General features: G+C 58.9%; 6 protein-coding genes across 6 annotated transcripts; 2 read left to right on the top strand and 4 right to left on the bottom strand.

Moving 5' to 3' along the window:
- Positions 1-1,325: 1,325 nt before the first annotated feature.
- GGTG_09898 (hypothetical protein) lies at positions 1,326-3,224 on the bottom strand (the record flags this gene model as incomplete). Its single annotated transcript, XM_009227757.1, has 2 exons — positions 1,326-2,623; positions 2,766-3,224. 2 exons carry the CDS (start codon positions 3,222-3,224, stop codon positions 1,361-1,363), a joined length of 1,722 nt encoding a protein of 573 aa, XP_009226021.1. The 3' UTR covers positions 1,326-1,360.
- Positions 3,225-3,951: 727 nt separating this feature from the next.
- GGTG_09897 (hypothetical protein) lies at positions 3,952-5,070 on the bottom strand (the record flags this gene model as incomplete). Its single annotated transcript, XM_009227756.1, has 3 exons — positions 3,952-4,113; positions 4,486-4,923; positions 5,002-5,070. 3 exons carry the CDS (start codon positions 5,068-5,070, stop codon positions 3,952-3,954), a joined length of 669 nt encoding a protein of 222 aa, XP_009226020.1.
- Positions 5,071-6,149: 1,079 nt separating this feature from the next.
- On the top strand, positions 6,150-8,170 carry GGTG_09896 (DNA repair protein Ntg1; the record flags this gene model as incomplete). Its single annotated transcript, XM_009227755.1, has 3 exons — positions 6,150-7,060; positions 7,209-7,901; positions 8,017-8,170. 3 exons carry the CDS (start codon positions 6,150-6,152, stop codon positions 8,168-8,170), a joined length of 1,758 nt encoding a protein of 585 aa, XP_009226019.1.
- A 522-nt stretch (positions 8,171-8,692) lies between these two features.
- Positions 8,693-10,089, bottom strand: GGTG_09895 (hypothetical protein). The gene is made up of 2 exons (XM_009227754.1): positions 9,581-10,089; positions 8,693-9,439 (listed from the first exon to the last, which is right to left on the bottom strand). The coding sequence occupies exons 1-2, from the start codon at positions 9,725-9,727 to the stop codon at positions 9,365-9,367; spliced, it is 222 nt and encodes a 73-aa protein (XP_009226018.1). The 5' UTR covers positions 9,728-10,089; the 3' UTR covers positions 8,693-9,364.
- Positions 10,090-13,868: 3,779 nt separating this feature from the next.
- GGTG_09894 (hypothetical protein) lies at positions 13,869-17,477 on the top strand. The gene has a single exon (XM_009227753.1). It carries the CDS (start codon positions 14,152-14,154, stop codon positions 17,059-17,061), a length of 2,910 nt encoding a protein of 969 aa, XP_009226017.1. The 5' UTR covers positions 13,869-14,151; the 3' UTR covers positions 17,062-17,477.
- On the bottom strand, positions 17,249-18,863 carry GGTG_09893 (hypothetical protein). The gene has a single exon (XM_009227752.1). The coding sequence runs from the start codon at positions 18,258-18,260 to the stop codon at positions 17,385-17,387; it is 876 nt and encodes a 291-aa protein (XP_009226016.1). The 5' UTR covers positions 18,261-18,863; the 3' UTR covers positions 17,249-17,384.
- Positions 18,864-19,479: the final 616 nt, after the last annotated feature.

The following is a 19,479-nucleotide window of genomic DNA, read 5'->3' as shown; positions in this document are numbered from 1 at the left end:
CCTGGTATTGGGTTGATATGTGGACCCTGAAAGCTGTCCATGGCGGAGTGGGTAGCTGGTTGGATGTTAAATTTTGGGCTCGAACCGCCTAGGTAGGACTGAATGTGCTGGCCTGGTGTCTGTTTCGAGTCGTATGTAGTCCCATATTGGTCATCAGCGCAAAACAGCACAAACTTGCAATATCGCCTTCGCCGGTTATTTGCAAAACGGCAAGATAGCGTTTGTGGACATACTTGTTTTTGAAATATAAAATATCGACGACAGGCTTTTCCTTGAGACAAACGACATTAACGATAAGTTGGAAAAACGCCAGGGTAAAAGCCGCGACGAGCAACTGAGGTAAGCCTCGTGCTTAAAACACACGCTATCATCAACAACACCAACAACAAACTGGAAAAGCGCCAGGGCAGAAGCCGCGACGAGCAACTGAGGCATACCGATGTCCACCAGCGCCGTCCTATTCGATCGTCGTGTTTGTAGCTGCCAGTTAGGTAAAGGGCAAATTACCAACCGACATCTGGGAGATTTCGCCCCCGAGAGCCTCACTACTTGAACCAGCAGCTGGTCGGCCATTGTATCTTTGTATAATCAGGCTGCGATGTCAAGGACGATATGTCTCGCAAAACCGATAAAAACCACTCCCAGGATATTGACTGTGGATGATCAGAAGTGAGAGATGTGTTACTTGGGGATAGTAGTGCTACTGCTTCATCACATTTACAGGGCAGCATCATGCAGATAGGAAAAGAACCGAGCAAGAATTATCAATTCCATTAAGAATAATTATAGCAAAGATCCCCTCATCCCACCACTGTGTCCCAGATGAGTGGCCCTTGGCCAGCTCTGTGCCATTCTCCGCTGGCAAAAATCACCTCCCGGCCTATCCTTCGGCAAACTCGACAAGAAGTGAAAAAAGGAAAAAGGAAAAAGAAAATACAGAGAGAGAGAGGATGGGGGCCTGTGCCCACCCATCAAGCCTGGCGCTGCCTCTTGTTGGCCGACTGGCCGCCCTGGGAGCCCGCGGACTCGTTCCCGTGCTAGATTGAAATCAAGTTAGCATTGACATCCCCAAATCACAGATCTACAGTCTAGACTTTGGAATGGTGGCTGTATGGCACTGACCTGCGAAGGCGGCGATAGGTGCCATTCCGGCACACGCGCCGGAGGCATCGGCCTAGCCAGGGCTCCAGCGGCCGGCCGCTTTGCACCGAGACGGGGCTGCCGTTTCTGTTGAAGCACATGAGATGGACACTGTCAGTATTGCGGCTTGATTTAGAGGCAGCACAGGCACAGGGCCAGGTATGTACTAAACCAGGACTGGGGGTAGGATGTGCGGGTGGAAGCCGGGGATGGGATATAACTATACCAGCCCGTTGGAGGCCGAACCCAAGCCCTTGTAGAACAAGGCCTGGGTCTGGACGACCCTGACCATCACCTCCCTGCAGGTCAGGGCGAGGTTCAGCATGTGGGAGTGGTCGCCTCGAGACCACTGGTACTTGACGCCGGGGAGCTGCATGCTTAACCTGTTGTTGTAAAGGTAATGCAGCATCGCGGGGGAGGACCGGAAGTCCATGGGCTTGCCGAGATAGTAGAGCTCCATGGCTTCTCTGTTCACCTTGGTGCCGGGGACCCGACGCTGCACGATGGACTTGCCCAGGCTGGGAAGTCCCGCGACAATGTGCTTGAACAGCAATGCCTTGACCGAGCCAGGTAGGCGATGAATGTCACTGGGGCCCAGGTTATTGGCCATCGTGACATCGGTGGTCGAAGGGGCCAGGCTGTGCTGGCGATGCTGGGAGTGCTGGCCGGCGGCAGGGAATGGGCTGCGGAGGGCCACCGCGTTTGAGACTCGCATAGTCTCCATGCTGGCAGCATACTCCAGCTTGCTACGCTCGAGCGCGGTCTCAGCGGCAAGGATGGCGGCTTTGCAGTTGCCAAGCTCTGAGACCACATTGTCTCTGGCATCCTCGGCCCTCTTCTTGGCGCGCTTGAGCTCCTCGACCTCGGTCTTGGTGTCCTCAAGCTGCTTCATGGTCCTGATGTTCTTGTCTTCGGCCTGCCAGCGCTTGGATGTGACCTCACGGAGGTCGACAAACGACTTGATGAGGTTATCGGTGAGGCTCAGGCTCGACCCTGGAACAAGCCCGCCCCGCATGGCGGCGGCATGGTCATCGCGCCTCAGGTTGGCCAACTCCCATCCGCACTTGTTGGCCCACTGGAGAGCTTCCTCCTCGGAGTCGCAATCGTCACCAAGCTGGAGGAGCCGGACAAGGGTGGCAGCAAGCTTGTCTCTGTCCTCCTTGAGGTCTTTGATGTCCTTGACGGCATCGGCAAAGCTCAGGGCCGCATCGAGGGCCGTGTCGTAGGCGTCCATTACCTGACGACTGATAGGCACTCCCTCCTTGTGGATCCGATGCTCCGTGATCTCATAGGCGAGTTTCTGAATGGCCCGGAAGCAGGGCCGCTTCTCGGTCACCAGCAGCTTGAGGCAGTACACGCCTCGGTAAGCGCAACCATCGCATCGCTGGTTGCCACTCCGGAAGGTGCAGATCCGCTCCGGGTGCTCCCTGTAGTCATGGAGACAGTGGAGGCAGAGCGCGCGGTCCGTCTGGCGGAGGATTTTCTTGTGTTCCCAAAATGCATTGTCAGTAATCCCGCGCGCATCAAAAAGATGGGACACATCGTTCCTGGTGGTAATGGTGGTGATGGCGGTGGGTGACAGAATTCAAGATTCCGGGTTGACCGTGGCATCATTTGGCACTCACCAAAAGCTCATCTCTGACTTCAGGCGTCATTTTCGCCAGCGCGGGAAGCTGCCTCGCGCCGTCGCCATCTGGGGCCGCAGAGGCCGCAGAGGCCGGTATCTTAGCTCCCTCAATCTGGTTTTGCGCGGGAAGGGCTTTACCGGCCTCTTTATCTGGGTTTCCTGTCGGCATATTGCTGTTCTCTAAAGTTGTTGTCGGGGGTTGATTCCCAGACTGCTCGAGCACCTGAGATTTTTGACCGGCCTCGCTCTGTGGGTCGTTGGGTTCCTTGGTATTGCCTTCCTCCTTCTTCTTCTTCCTGACCACCTTAATCTTTTTGACGGCCTGGCTCTGTGGGCGCTTGGGGGCCTGGTCCTTGGGGTCCTCTTGCTTGACTCCAGGAGACTGTCTGCCAGCCCCGCCAGCTGGACACTTGAGGCCCGTCGTATCGGTGGGCTCTTTCTTGATCTGGTCGGGCATCTTGTACTGTGGCGCTGCTTGACAGTTAGTTGCGATGAGATAGTACCTTGATCTATGGTCCGCAGACCGTGGTGACGATATTTTGTAGATGCTAGACGTTTCGCGTGGGATTCTTACAATGATGGCAGCTGACCGTGGTGAGATGAAAAGAGGTGGTGCCGTCTGAGATATGGTGTCTGGGCGATCTGACGCGGCTGGAAATTTGGGTTGAGGAACAAGAGAGGAGCAAGAAAAGAGGACTGGGCGGTCTTTGGTGCCTGCCAGTTTTGATATCAGCCCTGACCCACACCACGCCCGGCCACATGCAAATGGGCTCTCAGTTGAGAAGGCACAAAGGTAGGCGCATACGTGGATTTATTGTAAGGCTGATATGGTGGCTATAAATACATGAGCTATCAAAAATAAAAGGTAACAAGTATCTCTCAATGGCCGGCATTAGCATGTGGCAAAATGATACAGGATGAGGAAGTTTGGAGCACTGCAGCATGGATACGGCCTTTTTTGTCGTGACTATGGAATACCTAAAATGATCCTTGGTGCTCTGCTTAGGTGACCGAACCAGATATCATTTCCCCAGATAGTAGGTGAATATTTGGACTGATACTGCGCCTTCTACTCCCCAAGCTAAATAGATACTGACCTAGCCAGGAAATGATGTCCATTCAAGTTCCCAACCGGAGCACTGGTAGTTTACCCTCCCATTAAGATATATAACCGTTTATATTCATTACATGTAAGAATATGAAAATACGATGTCTAGCGGCCACGGGAAATTAAAGCCCCATTGAACCAGTGTCGATGAATAACACGAGGTTGAGGCTGCTGTCCTTATCTCCAAGAGCTCGTGGGCTAGTGGCCACCAAATACGGAGTATTTGTCGTAGTCTGGGCTGACATATATGGGTTTCCCAGCTGAAGCTCTAGAGGGACGGCTGGACGTCTTGGCTACGCCGGCCGAAGGGCGCCGGGACGGCATGTACTCGGACGTGACAGACTCGGCGACGCGCGCGCGCCGCCGTGGGGGCTCTGGCCGCCTTGCCTGAACGGGATTCCTTGGGCTAGCAACAGGCCCCTTGGCTGTTGGCTCCCTACCAGCGGGGGGTGGCATGGGGCGTGTGTTGGTGACCTCCAGGATGTGCGGCTCACCGGCGGGGGTCTCGAGCACCAGCGGATGGGGCTTCATGTGAGGCGATGGTATCAGTATTACGACCTCCGCTTGTTGAAGACACAAACAATCAGGCAATTGGCAGCTCAACACTTACAGTTGCGCTGTCGTTGGCGCCTTGGGTCTCGGCCGTCTCCTCGGAGGGGTCCCTGGGCTGATCGGGCTTCAGCAGCTTCTGGAGTCCCTTGATCCTCGTCTGATCCTCCCGACACTGGGCCTTGAGCGAGCTCTCCAGCTTGTCCCACGCCTCTCGCTCCTTGTCGTAAGCCTCCTTTTCCCGGACAGAAGTCTTCTTAAGCTCTTTGTACCGTCTGTTTGCGGCGATGCGCTCTTGCTGGAGCCTGTCGAGCTTCTCGGCCATGTCTCGCTTCACTTCCTTGGTCGCTTCGTACTCGCTGACCATGGCCGAAAGACGCTCCCTCATCACTCTCTTTCTCTGCTGCAGCTTGTCAAGATGCTCTGTCTGGGCCCTGAGCCGTGCGCGGAGCCGGGCGACCTCGAGACGGAGATCGTCAGTTGCGCTAGGCATCCGGCTCTGCGTATGGTCAGTGCCTAATCACTAGAGGCTTCCCTGTTACGCCAAGCGAGGATGATTCTCTCACTGGCAACGTACCTTGGAGACAGAGGGAGGGTCTCCAACTGGGGCCTGGGCTTTGCCAGCGACTGAATTGCGACGCCCCATGGCAGGGTCGGACGGGTTGCACCGTGATACTGCAGAGGACGGTTGCGGGATTAAGGTGGGTTTAGACTACAATCACTCGAGGTACGAGTGAGTTGCCGCGAGAGAGATACGCAGAGGGCTCGGATAGCAAGGCAAAAGTAGAAGTATGGCCGATCGCAGGCGAGAAGTACTCCAGCGGGCCACGTTTAAAACTTGCAAGATGATAAAACGCCTCGAGAGCACCAGAAGCAAACAGCGTGGCGATGGGTAAGGTTTGTGGTTGGCGTGCAAGTCCCCGGGTGTTTGTTTGGTGGGGGAGGGGGAGCATAAGAAATTTGGGACCAGATCGATTGCCGTGTTGTTTAGCTGTTTTTTTTTCTTTTTTCTGTGCAGCAGGACGCTGGGTCGCGGTCTGGGTACCACGCAACGCGCTACCCACTTGTTTTTGTGCGGGCAGATAGATTCAAGCCAAAGTGGCAGCGAAGTGGGAGGGAAGTATGTGCATCCAACTTGTATTAAATCCAGTCCCCAAAAGTGCAAAGCTGTCCCATATGAGAAGGGCTGTCCTGTCTTAGCAGCAAAAAGCTGTCCTGTCTTGCCAGCATAAATCAAAGGGCCCTGAGCATAGCTAGAGCTGGCAACGTAGCTCTCCCACGACATATATTTTCTCTGGTGCAAACAGCAACGGCTAACTTGCATACGGGGGCACCTACCTCGCCAAGCAGGTGCATACCCGGTACCTTGGTTGGTACCTGGCCTTATCCCCATATCTAGCTGCACTATGGGAATGCGAGACGCAAGCCAGCATCATCATAGGAGTCTTTACTATATTCAACAAGCCTGGCAAGAGCTGGATTGCGATGCGGAGGCTGCAAATAGGCGCACTTACAACAGCAGCGCCACTTATAAATCCTGGTGGTTGTCTGGAGCTGCCCGCTGATGACACGCGCCCCACTCAAGAGGACGGGAATGCCAGACACCAGGCCGGATTGGGAAGGAGATGCATGTGCTCCACCCATACAACCACTTAACCCGTCGATCGTGTGTGCTTCTGCCGAGCCAGGGGTTTCGTGTTGCGGCGCCCCCCAGACAACAGCCAGATGCGGAGAGGAAGGAAGGGAAACTCGCCCAGCAACTCCACACCGCCGCAGCCGAGCCTCGCACGGCCAGCCAGGGCGATGACCACCCGCCGCGTCTCCCAGGAGACCTCCAAGTACTTTGCCGCCGCCGTCGCCTCGCCCCGAAGGTCCGCACGCGTCTCCCTCTCGCGCTTCGCGCACCGCGAGCGCGCCCTGGCAACTGCAACAAAAGACGTCGACAGCGAAGGCGACAAGGACGACAGTGACTCCGGCTCCTCCGGCTCCTCCGGCTTCTCCCCCGCCGGATCGGACATCGAAGATGCCGTCCCCCCCGGGCGTCCGGTTCGCCCTCGTCGGGCCCCAGCCCGCGGGAAGGTGAGCGCCTCGTCGATAGTCGCGGAGGCGACACGGAAGCGGAAGCGGACCGCCACGGTGGTGGCCACAACAGCCGTCATAAAAAGCGAGACCTCAACTACCGAAACGACAGTCGAGGCCGGCTCCGAAGCCGACCAGAAACCAGCGTCCAAGCCCCGGCGCGACCGCAAGCCGGCGCGGGCGCGGACGGACCCCACGACCGGGGTGGTCAAGGTGGAGCCGCCGTCGGACTGGGAGGAGATGTACGCGCTTGTCAAGGAGATGCGCCTGACGGGGCCGGCGAAGGACGCGGCCGTCGACACGATGGGCTGCGAGCGGCTGGCGTCGCCCGACGCGTCGCCCAAGGACCGACGCTTCCACACGCTGATCGCGCTCATGCTCAGCTCGCAGACCAAGGACACGGTCAACGCCGTGGCCATGGCCCGCCTCAAGTCGGAGCTGCCGCCCTGCCGCGACGGCGCCCCCGCGGGCCTGAACCTGGACAACGTCCTGGCCGTCGAGCCGGCCGTGTTGAACAGTCTCATCTACGGGGTCGGGTTTCACAACAACAAGACCAAGTATGTCTCGCTCTTCTGGGAACACGACAGCCTTTACTACACAAGACACATATTTCCTATCGTGGTAGTCTTTCTTCTGAAAGACAAACCCAAAAGACCCGGAGAGCTGCCGCTGACAAAGACGCGCCCACGCGTCCAAACAAAACAGATACATCAAACAAGCAGCCGAGATACTCCGCGACCGGTGGGCGGGCGACATACCCGACACGATCGAGGGCCTCATGTCCCTCCCCGGCGTGGGGCCCAAGATGGCGCACCTCTGCATGTCGGCGCCCAACGGCTGGGACCGGGTCGAGGGCGTCGGGGTCGACGTGCACGTGCACCGCATCACGAACCTGTGGGGGTGGAACGCCTCCTCGGGGTCCCCGACCAAGAACCCCGAGGCCACGCGCGCCGCGCTCGAGTCGTGGCTGCCCCGCGACCGCTGGCGCGAGATCAACTGGCTGCTCGTCGGGTTCGGCCAGACGGTCTGCCTGCCTGTCGGCCGCAAGTGCGGCGGCTGCGAGGTCGGCCTCGCCGGCCTGTGCCGTGCCGCCGACCGGAAGAAGGTGGCCGAGGGCAGGAGGATGAGGGAGGAGGGAGGGGTCCTTCTTAGGAAGAAGGATGAGGTTGCGAAAGTCAAGATGGGCGGCCTCGACGACTGCGGCGGCGGCGGCGGCGGCGGCGGCGTGGCTGCAGCAACTCTGAAGAATGAAGAGGAGATCACGGCGGTCAAGAAGGAGGAGACGGTGGAGACGGCCGTAAAGCAGGAGGCTGCGGATGAGCTGGTGCCGATCAAGGAAGAAGCGCCCGAGTCACCAGACGCGCGCCCGGCAAAGACGCGGAGGCGGGTCAGGGGTAGGTAATAAGAAAAAGCCGGGCTGGCCGGTCGGGGGTGGTCCCTGACGTATGTAGCTCCACCGCCCACCACAATCTCCAGATTGGAACCTAGGTACCTACTGTACTGTACTACACAGACCCCATCATCCCACCCTGTTGTGCAGCAGCATCACCGCGGGAAAAAAGGAGCCGTTGGAAATGACAATGCCCACGTGTAGAAAAATGGCGGGCGGCCAGGGTGACTGCGCCAGTGATGCCTACCGCCCACGCAACGCTAAGGAAGAAACCTGAAGGATGGGCGGGCCATACGACATCGGAGATTGTGGCCCATGCTCCACATTTAAATCGGCGGCGCGGGCAAAAGCGCTGTGGAGCATGACGATATCAGAGGGGGGGGGGGATTGAGGGAGAGTCATACGCCTTCTCTGGCCCAAAAGGAAAAAGAACCACCCTGATTTGTAATTCCTTGGCCGCCCGTCGCACATGCGTGCGTGCGATTCATTGAGCTGCGTTGAATCACCCTGGCAGTGATGTGTTTCTCTCTTTATCTCATGCACACGCACACACCGTGTGCGCCACCCCCCAACAGCCGAACCCGGAACTCCACGATGATGGCGAGATGTTGGCACCAACCGAGCCTTGCAGCCGGCCGGGCAGGGATGGTCGGAGGAGACACGCCGCCGCGTAGGTGACGATATCCGCTGTAATAATATTCACAAAAAGTCCAGCGAGATCAGAAAGTCAAGTGCTGGTTAGACATATAATCACTCACGTTCATAGTTGAAAAGGATCATCTTGCAAAAAGTGAAAAAAGGTGTATATTCAAGGTTGCCATTCGCAAAGCCGACTACGCCTTACTGGCGTGTCAACAGGCTAGATGCGACAAATGGACATATCCAAAATCAAAACAGCGCCCACAGAAGGGCGCTCCCAAACCCCCAAAAAAGAGCATCCCAGGTGACCTTTCCTAACGCCATGCAAGAACATAACTGGGGAAACGGGGCAAGTGTAATAAGCGAAGTCGAGACGGCGGGGATTATGCGGCCAGCTCTTGCATTGCTGGGACGCCTTCCGCCCGTGACGACAGAGAAACGGTCTGGCGTTGCGGCTTGTATAAGCCGAAAGCGGAGACCGAGTGATGTGATGAGCGCGTGCGGAGGGGGATTATAGATTCGAAAAAGCCGAGGGCGGAGATAGTTGTGTGGTTTTTTGTGGTGCGAAGCAGACCGCTCGTCTTCTCTATCCAAGATGGCGAGCGTTCGGTTCGGTGTGCCTCACTCGGCAGGCCATCGTGCTTCGGGCGTAATGCGCCAAAGACATCCCGTCGATAAAGCAAGACGGTATCCGCGTGGCGGCGAGGCCTTGGCGTTACCGAGTACACCGTTTCGACGATTCGGAGGCCTCTTCGTCTGCGCCAACTCGGCGCGAGGGAGGGTGCTTCCGGAGCGTGACTCGGCGGGTCGGGCGCGCGTCGCCTGCATTCGTTTAGACGCCCCGGATGACTTGGGTGCGCTCGGCCTGCAGTTGGGCGGCGTTCTGCTCGTGCGCCTCCTTTTTGCACTGTTGGGCAAGTGTGTCAGCACAACATGATTCACACATGATTCACGCCGCTTGCACTGTGGTTGTGCTGGGCTGCATGGCCCAGGACAAGAGATCGCGATCAAGCCCAACGAGCCACCAGCCAGAGTCAGGCACACATACGTCTTCTAGACCCTCGCACTTGTGGTCCTCGAGCAGGCGGTGCTTGCCGCAGAAGTGCTTGTTGCAGAAGGCGCAGTCACCGACGATGCGCTGGGCGGCGTCCTTGCAGCCGTTGAGGTCGCAGCGGAGTTTCCTGGGGCCAGCCATGTTGACGTGTGGTGTGGTGGGCGGAGAGAAGTCGACAAGCGAGTTTCTGTCGTGCCCGAGGAAGGGTTGTTGGGCCGGCGTCTTGGCGAGAGTCGACTGGGCTCAAGGTGAGCTCGGAAGCGAGACGCGGATGGCAGGGAAAGTGGTGATGGACGTCGGCGGCGGAGATGCTGCCAGAGGAGAGGTAGCCGTTGGGTTGTGGCGGACCGAACTTCTTTCACCGCAAGGGGCGACGAGTGGGAGGAGAGTCGGTGTGGGCTGGCGGAAGAAGAGAGAGCAGAGGGAATGAGACGGCAAGTGTGACAAGTTGTAAAGGAGCGAGAGGGCTGCCCGGGGGCGTCGTGGTCTTTGTAATAATTTATGGAGGTAACTCACGTGGCCGGGAAGGGGTGGGCACTAGGATGGGCGTCCCAAAGACGGGCAGGCAGGGGGGTGGAAGATGCTGGAAGGGAGGAGGGATGGATGGAGGGGAGACGAGGTGAGTTGGTTCCGAGACGGCGGCCGGGGCGGAGATTGGGGCCAACAAAAAACGGCGGTGCTGCAAGCAGGCCGCTGCAAGTGCTGGCAAGGGGAGGCGTGCGCTGGGCCCAGTCGGTCTGGTCCCGTCGGCACACTGGCACACTGGGGAGGAGGCCAGACACAGGGGACCAGGCGGGCTGGGCGGCGGCTCTGGCTTGAATGAGGATGGACCCGACCTCCACAGGACCCAAGGCGGCCGGGATGACGAGGCTCCGCTTTCGGCTGACTATCAGCGTTGCTGTGCTGGGGGGGTATGTAGAGGGGAGGGCGGATGGGAAAGGCAGGCGGCAAGCGGACGGTCCAGGAGAGGCAAGCGCTTGGTTGCGATTGGGACTGGGTGGGGCCGGGCCCTTGGTCTGCGCTGGTTGGCGTGGGATGGGGAACCGCCAACGACGGCGGCGGCGACAAAGGAAAGCAAAGATGACGATGATCTGGACAGGGCTAGAAAGAGAACCGACTACCCGCCTATCCGCTATTCGAGATGGGCCTTTGTTGCTTTTTTTTTTTGCCCCTTTCTTCCCTTCCACCCTTCTCTTGGAACAGCCGGCGGCGCCGACCAGACAATAATGAACGGCGTCGGGACTATCAACAAGTGTGGAGGATGCGACACGAGTAGGACAGACTGCTAAGGGGACCCGTGCGTCCAGTATAAGCGCAACCACCTGTTGTGTGTGTGTGCGTGTGTTTGTGGGTGTGTCTGCAAAGGCAAGCTAATCGCCCCAATGTAGCCTGTGGCAGGGGCCCCGGCCAAGACTAGAGAATGCAGATCTCGGGCAAGCCAGACAGCCGATGAGCCCATCATCCCCCATGATGCTCGGGGAGGCGTCGGGTGCTAAAATACCGACATGGCCCGGGGCGTGGTCACGGCGTGTATCCCACATATCTCACATGCATACCTGCATACCTACCTAGGTGCGCATTTCACATGCGCCAGGCGGAGGGAAAGGCCAGGAGCGTGCGTGTGCGCATGACGGTGCGCGGGCCGACGTATTGGACAGAGATAATACGGCAATAATACAGAAGCACAGCGTCCAGGTCGGCATGTTTTTTTTTTTGGTACCCACGTCGCAGTCGAGTGCGTAAGTGACTTGGCGGCCTTGCAGCGTCCCATGGATTCCGGATTTTCTCATCCCTCATCCCTGCGCCAGCACGAGCAGATCATGGATGGCCCTCCCCCAGAGTCGGCCGGAAGCAGACTGGGTTGCAGGGTGGCTCTGCGGTGGCATGGTGGCTTGCATCCGGAACTTGCAGCCAGGGACCGGCCTACGGTACCTAGTACCTAGAGACACCCCCCGGCCGGCATTAGGCCAACCCATCTGACTGTCCTGCCCGCATCTCCTGTGCGCGCCAAACAGACGGCGGGTTGACGCATCACGCCCGTGGCCTGTGCTGCTTGCTGCTGCAGTGCATGCGCTGGGGCCAGCAGGGTTTCGTTTGTGGTGGCTTGCCGGGGGTGGAGCTGAGAGGCCTGGCGCGGCACTTGCGGACGGTCAATTGGCAGTAGCACAGCACAGTCCTCATGTTCAGGCCGCGGCGTCTGGTGCAGGCTGCAGCCGGACGACGTGGCACTGGGTCCAAGTCTGGGGCCCCAAGGCAAGTGTAGACGCCTATTGCCAACCATTTCCGGCAGCACAATAAACTTGGGTGTGGACCCTTGCGCCTTCAATGTGTGCTTGTGATTACAGTACGTGAGTACCTACCTACCTGGCAAGGTACATGGCTACTGTGCATGCCCCCTCCGCCAGCAATCAAAACACTCTGGGCCACCCTCCTTGCTGGTAGAATGTGGAATGCAGAGCGAGTCGTTGTTGGGCAGAGTCCAGAGTGGCGACACGGGCAGAAATCCCAGGAATCAGGTGGGCTGGCGAGTGCCTGTCCAGAGACCATGGATGGCTGGCTGGATCCCTCACAGTGACGCCACATCGCCCGAGCCTGCAGAAACCCTTCCATCTCGGCTGGGCTCGATATCTCCTTCCGGACCAAGGGCCGCCACCGTTCTTGGGGGAGCACGAACGCAGGACGGCAGGCTGGGACGGGCGAGATCCGTCGTGTCGTGTGCTCACTGGGCGGGCGTTGCACGCACGAGGACCACCTTGCTACCATATGTACCAGCCCTCGGGCTAGCCGCCTGTCCCTGTTGGAGGATCCGTATCGCGCAACTCGTCACCTCAGTCAGGAAGATCAGATCCATGTCTCCTGTGTCGTTGGGCGGGCACCACACCACACACGACGCTGCTCCACATGCCTGCACATGCCTGCACATGGTGCGCACAGCACACACCTGGGGCCACGAGCGAATCCGACTATGCATCAGAACACTTGACCAGGCGTTGCGCCAGCCATCCGATGCAGGCCTCGGCCAGTGGAGTGGCTAAGAGGCAGGTCGAATAGGAAGACACTGTCATGTACAATCGGGCGCTACGGGAAAGAAAGTGAGACATGACAGAGAAGCCGGAAAGCGGAAATCAGGAAAACGAAAAGCCGGAAACGAAGAAGAAAATAATCCATGATAGCACTTTGTGAACACCCGACTGCCCGTTGTCGCCTCGGTGTGCAACCTCGGGAATGCATTATCCTTAGCCTGTATGAAGATGGACAAAGTCCAGCCCAGTCCTCGCCGGGACAGCCATCTTGGCAAACGCCAAGATGCACACGCCCCCTCGTCTGCAAAAAGACCCGGAAAGGGGTGAGTGCATCCAGAACTTAACTGCCGCGGACAACTTCACCCTTCTCATCATCATTGATCTCATCCGTTGAGAATCTAGCCGGTGCTTTACGCGGCATTAAGCTTTTATTCGCTTCCCTGCCTGTCCGTCTTCCATCAGCCTTCTTTATCGTCATTCTCTGACCAAGGCCCTCAGCGCCAGAGCCCACGATCCGATGAAAGGACTCATGGCCGAACGACGACGGCAAGGGAGGGGGTAAACTTTCGGCGTTGGATAAAACACTAATGCACGTGGCAAAGCACTGGGTGGCACCCACGTTGGTGCTTGGGCCGCGACACAGGACCAAGAGGGAAACGGTAGGGGAAAAGAAACGCGGCGGGGTTGGGTGTCGTCGGGTGCGCCTTGAGAGGAGCTCCGGGCCGCAATGCTTCCGACCCTCACCTGACCCGGTGACGGCGACCCCGGACCTGGCCCGGGCTATTCCCCATGGCCATCATCGACTCCCCGCTTCTCCAAGGAGGTGGGCCAGAAATCCCAGCGATGCTCACACCTTGAAGTCGCCTCTCCACCTGGTGATGAGGCGCATATTGACTAACGTGTCTAGATAACGTGTCTGGATTTGAAAGACGCAGCGTAAAGGCATGTTTCAAAATGGGTAGCTGTTGTATTGTGTGTCGCAATCGCCCCTGATGTCTCGTTCATGGGAAACTAGAATCTGAGGACCAGACATTGTAAAATATAGAAAGACTGCGACCAAAACGAAAAGATACTGCCGACACTAACACGGGAATGGAATATCAATTTGGAACAAAAAGGGATAAAGTGAAGTCAAGGCGTAGAGCCCAATGGGATTACCTCCCATCGTGCCGTCCGGAAGACTGTTCTCCGCTGTGCCTCCACGATCGCAAGCCACAGCGGTCAAACGCCACAGTACCCACCCGACACCTTTGTGGTCATGCTTGTTTAAGCCTCTGCCAGGTACATGTGGTGATATGCCTGCCGTGAGCGACGTACCAATCCTTTTGCTTGCAACAGAGGGATGAAAATCCCATCTGCTGCTGCCGCCGCGTTCTTGCCCGGCACTGACGGCGCTCCCGGGTGTAATCGGGAACTGAACAACCCGGTTCAAAGTGGTGGTAACTAAGATTTGCGCCATCCTGCACTCACTACGACTTCAGCCACTTCAGCCTTGTTTCGAGACCGCAAACCCAGGCGCATTGCAGCATCAAGACCATCACCATGGCGCCCTCCGATAAGAAGTACGCGTTTGTGTCGATGGAGGACGATGGGGCGCCTGCCAAGAAGCGCGCCAAGGTCGACCAGGACGGTTCGCGATCCCACGGCTCCCGATCGGAGCGCAAGTCGGAGCGCGACCACGGTGAAGGCAGGACTTCCTCAGGTCGCTCGAGGAGGCATGATGACAGGCGCTCCAAGTACGACCGCGACGACGACGACAAACGCTCAAGATATGATCGCGACGACGATGACAGGCGCTCTAAACACGACCGCGGCGACGATAGCAGGCGCTTCAAAAACGACCGTGCTGATGACGACAAGGCGCGACACGACGACAGACGATCCAAGACCTCCCGCGCCGACGAAGGAAAGGGCAGGACCCTGATGGACTCGGACAAGGCGCGACAGGATGCGCTCCCCGACCTGCGCGAGAAGTCGCGTCAGGAATACCTCAAGAAGCGCGAGGCGGAAAAGCTCGTCCTGCTCCGCAAGCAGGTCGCCGAGGAGACGGCTGAGCTGAGCAGCGGCGCGAGGCTGACCGAGAGGGAAAAGGCCGACTTTGCTAGAAACAGAGAGGTCCTGAGGCTCGCCGAGGAGCGGCTGCGCATCGACGACCACCGCGATGGCTACCACATGCCCGAGGACTACGTGACAGAGAAGGGCAAAATAGACAGGAAGAAAAAAGAGGACGCGCTATACAAGCGGTACGTGGAGAAGGACGAGTACGGCCAGGAGAAGTACGTCACCGAGTACGACGAGTGGGATCGGGAACAGGCCGCCAAGGCAAAGGCGCAAATCCAGCGAGCCGAGCGGGACGAGGACGGATACGACTATGTCATGGACGAGGACCAGTACGTCCAGTGGACCATGGACTCCCGCATGGCCGGCGAGGGCGTGCTCACCGGCGAGCAGCGCTTCCTGCAGGCCCAGGTCGACGCGGAAGAGAAGCGGCAGCTGTCGATGCAGGAGACCCGGCAGAGCCTACCGATATACGCCTACCGCGACGAGTTCCTCGCCGCGCTGGAGCAGTACCAGATCCTGGTCATCGTTGGAGAGACGGGCAGCGGCAAGACGACGCAGCTGCCGCAGTACCTCCACGAGGCCGGGTTCACCAAGGACGGCATGAAGGTCGGCTGCACACAGCCGCGACGTGTGGCGGCCATGAGCGTTGCGGCCCGTGTGGCCGATGAGATGGGGGTCAAGCTGGGAAACGAGGTCGGGTATTCGATCCGGTTCGAGGACAAGACCAACGAAAAGACCATCATGAAGTACATGACCGACGGTATGCTTCTGCGCGAGTTCATGACGGAACCGGACCTGGCGGGCTACTCGGCCATCATGATCGACGAGGCCCACGAGCGGACGGTTCATACCGACATTCTCCTCGCCCTAGTCAAGGATCTGGCGCGAGAGCGCAAGGAGCTGAAACTACTGATCTCGTCGGCCACGATGAATGCAGAAAAGTTTGCTTCATACTTTGACGACGCACCCATCTTCAACATCCCCGGCAGGAGGTATCCCGTGGACATCTACTATACACCACAACCGGAAGCCAACTACCTCGCGGCCGCCATCACCACCGTGTTCCAGATCCACACCACGCAACCCAAAGGCGATATCCTGATCTTCCTCACGGGTCAGGACGAGATTGAGTCTGCGGAGCAACAGATAACTGACACAGCCCGCAAGCTGGGGAGTCGCATCAAGGAGCTGGTCATCTGCCCAATCTACGCAAACCTGCCCTCGGAGCTGCAGTCCAAAATCTTCGAGCCGACGCCCGAGAACGCGCGCAAGGTGGTGTTGGCGACAAACATCGCCGAGACCAGTCTGACCATCGACGGCATCGTTTACGTCATCGACCCGGGCTACGTCAAGGAGAACGTGCACAACCCTGCCACGGGCATGTCCAGCTTGGTGGTCGTGCCGTGCTCGAGGGCGTCGGCCAACCAGCGGAGCGGTCGTGCAGGCCGTGTCGGGCCCGGGAAGTGCTTCAGACTCTACACCAAGTACTCGTACATGAACGAGATGGACGAGTCGCCCACGCCCGAGATCCAGCGGACGAACCTCAACGGCGTGGTGCTCCAGCTCAAGTCCCTGGGAGTCGACGACCTGCTCTCGTTCGGGTTCATGGACCCGCCGGCGACGGAGGCGCTCATCGGGTCGCTCAACCACCTGTTTGCGCTGCAGGCCTTCAACCACAAGGGCGAGCTCACAAAGGTGGGCCGGCAGATGGCCGAGTTCCCCATGGAGCCCATGTTCGCCAGGACGGTCCTGGCGGCGGACAAGGAGGGGTGCGTGGACGAGGTGCTGTCCATCGTGGCCATGCTCGGCGAGGCCTCGGCCCTCTTCTTCCGGCCCAAGGACAAGAAGGTGCACGCAGACGCGGCGCGGGGCCGGTTCACGGTCGAGAAGGGCGGCGACCAACTGACGCTGCTCAACATCTGGAATCAGTGGGTCGACAGCGACTTCTCGCCCATCTGGTCCAAGGAGAACTTTTTGCAGCAGCGCTCCCTCACGCGCGCGCGCGACGTGCGCGAGCAGCTGGCTAAGCTGTGCGAGCGCGTCGAGGTGGCGCCCTCGACGTGCGGCGCCTCCAACATGCCGCCCATCCAGCGCGCCATCACGGCGGGCTTCTTTCTGAACGCGGCGCGCATGAGCCGCAACGGCGACGGCTACCGCATGGTCAAGGGCAGCACCACGGTCTACATGCACCCGAGCTCGGTCCTCATGGCCGTCGACCCGCCTCCGAGGATGGTGGTCTACACGGAGCTCGTCGCCACGACCAAGGAGTACATGCGCTCGTGCATGCCCATCGAGCCAAAGTGGCTGGGCGAACTGGCGCCGCACTTTTTCAAGAAGGAGGACCTGGACGCGCTGGCGGAGAAGAAGATGCCCAAGGACAGGAGGCGCTGAGCATTCCTGTTGTGTTGGGGTTTCTTGCTTGCTTGTTTATCTGTCTCTGCCTGCCTGGATCCAGGATCCATGTCTTATACCCCCCCACTGACGGAGAGATCGGGATGATATGTGTGTATTTACTTTACGTGTCCAGCCTGTGAGGTCTAGACCTTGGAAGACCCGAGACGAATGGAATAACGAAGTACCACGGATTCCTCTTTTAAGCCATATCATTGATATCTTCGTCACGCAAATGAACAGGCCTGCTTGGGGCATTCACTTTTTATTCATTACAGATTTGGACTAGGAAACATGTATCCCCCCCGTTGGCATCCCCCGCGTCAGAGCCTCAACCTTGTCTTGGCGCGCTGTTGTCCCCTCGAGTGGAGCATCGATGCCCTATCCGTCTTAGCATTGTTGCTTTGAGCGGCCCCTGACGCGGCCGCGTCCCTCTCGTCCCTGATGCGGCTGGCGAACTGGTCTGGCGGGCAGCAGTACACCCAGATGCCGTCGTAGGAGCCCATCCAGCCGGCCTCGTAAGGCAGGGCCGGGCCTCGCTGCTGGCTCAGGGGCGGGTCGTCGTCGTTGTCGTCGGCGGCCGCTGTTGGGGAACAGTCGTCACGGCCCGCCGGGCCCTGCTGCCTGTAAACCAGCGGCGGCTGGTCCGAGCCGTACAGGTAGCGCGACAGGCCGCGGACCAGGTCGACCTTTGTGACGCCGCGGTCGTTGCGTAGCACGATGCTGGGCGCCGCCGTCTTGGGGAGGAGGCGGCAGGGGCAGCCGATATCGCTGTCGTTACCGCTGTCGTCGTCGCAGGCACCAACGCCAGAAACGGCACTGGCGCTGCCGCCGCCGTCGTCCAGGATCCTGATCTCGAACCGGCGCAGCGGCGGGTCGGCCAGCTGGGTGGCGATGCCGGCGTCGGCGGCGACGCAGTCGTGCAGCCAGGCGAAGACGGCGCGCCAGTGCGCCTGGAACGCGCCCGGGTCCCCCGCGTCGAAGGCGGGGCTGGCCGGGAAGGCGCCGCGCACGGCTAGGTTTATGACGGAAGCGACGTCGGCCCACTGCTGGCGGCGGCGGCCGTTGCTGTCGTCGTCATCGTTGTTGGGGTTTGCTGGTATGGCCTCATCGTCGACGTGGCGGCTATCTTGGACTGGGTCGGGCCGGCGCTCGGCGTGTTCCGCTCGTACCGTTGTAGTGTTTATGCCCATCTTCATGTATCCCCGCCAGAAAGTAGGATATGTATATTATGGCAGGGGAGGGAGAGAGAGAGCGCGAGGGAGGGAGAAGTGCCAGCCGAGTCAGTTCGGGCTTGTAATATAAGAGAACGACTAGCTGACTGACTGACTGTTGGTACCGCTGCTATACTACACTCGGCCGAGCCCAGACGACAGGAGCAAGCGAGGAAGGTGAGAGGAGGGACACAAAAAACACGGCCATTACCACGAGGAAGGGGGACGTCGGGGATGGAAATATTGGCCCCGGTGGCGCCTCAGCCGGGCAGGACATGACCCGGGAGGGCTCGTAAAAGGCGAACCAACAACATTCTGGTGGCCCGGCTTAACCCTTTCCGGGCAGCCTCGGTATTCCCATCCCTTACTAATGGCCCAGCTCGGGTGGCCGCCCGCGCGCACATGCGATGCCCGTCCCTGGATGCAACGATGATGATGGCGGAACGAAGGAGCTGAACTAGTACATAGGTACGGGGGAGAGCTGGGCGCCGTAGGGGAGGGAAACAAAAAGAAACAAGAAAAAAAAGGAAGGGTGGGTGGTCCAGTAAGAGATGGAGCGATGGGGCGGTTGAAGGATTCTCAGCTGCCAACAAGCACCACCAGCAGCAGCGCACACAGCGGAACAGGCAGCGCAGTTCTGCGGCGGGGAGGTCTGGTCAAGTGCATCAGAGCTTGGTGTAGTGGGTCTCCCCTCCCCGCACCCCATCATTCATTGTTGGCTCGATTGCTTTTCCGGGCATCCTTCGCCTCCATTCGCGCCACAAGCTTTTGTTCCTGAAGGAGCCAATGGGGGTTTCGGAGCGACTGCTTGCCGGCTGAGTCGCATGCTGGGGTCTTTTTCTTCTTCTTTTTATGGGCCCACACGGCAAAAGGAAGCCAGTAACATTGCCATCTCATCAATCAAATCAATCATCCATCGCCGCTTCTGCAACAACCCCCCGTCCTCCCTCCAGACCCGGTGGCCTGTGTCGTTGAAAGAGAAGGGGAAAAAAAAGGCCCCATGGCCGAGAAGAAGCCGACTGCGACAACGTCGAGAGTGCGGCACACCAGACGCTTAAAAGGTAACATCTAGACGCATCGGCGTGTCCGGGCATGCAAGCCACTCAAGCCTCACCTCATCGACCTTTTGGCGGTGGACGGCTGCGTGCATGACAAGCAAAGGAGCGATGCGGCTGGGCGCCGTGCTCCTGAAAAAACCCCCCCC

Source organism: Gaeumannomyces tritici, assembly GCF_000145635.1.
Source record: "Gaeumannomyces tritici R3-111a-1 unplaced genomic scaffold supercont2.5, whole genome shotgun sequence".
Taxonomy (NCBI): Eukaryota; Fungi; Ascomycota; class Sordariomycetes; order Magnaporthales; family Magnaporthaceae; genus Gaeumannomyces; species Gaeumannomyces tritici.
Note: the sequence above shows the minus strand (reverse complement) of the source record. Positions and strands in the feature narration are given on the sequence as shown.

What these genes read in the sequence shown, in the direction of transcription:
- GGTG_09893 (XM_009227752.1), bottom strand. Translation starts at nt 18,260, where the DNA reads ATGAAGATGGGCATAAACACTACAACGGTACGAGCGGAACACGCCGAG.
- GGTG_09895 (XM_009227754.1), bottom strand. Translation starts at nt 9,727, where the DNA reads ATGGCTGGCCCCAGGAAACTCCGCTGCGACCTCAACGGCTGCAAGGAC. An exon ending in AGTGCGAGGGTCTAGAAGAC is followed by an intron (nt 9,440 to 9,580) that starts GTATGTGTGCCT and finishes CTTGCCCAACAG; the next exon opens with TGCAAAAAGGAGGCGCACGA.
- GGTG_09894 (XM_009227753.1), top strand. Translation starts at nt 14,152, where the DNA reads ATGGCGCCCTCCGATAAGAAGTACGCGTTTGTGTCGATGGAGGACGAT.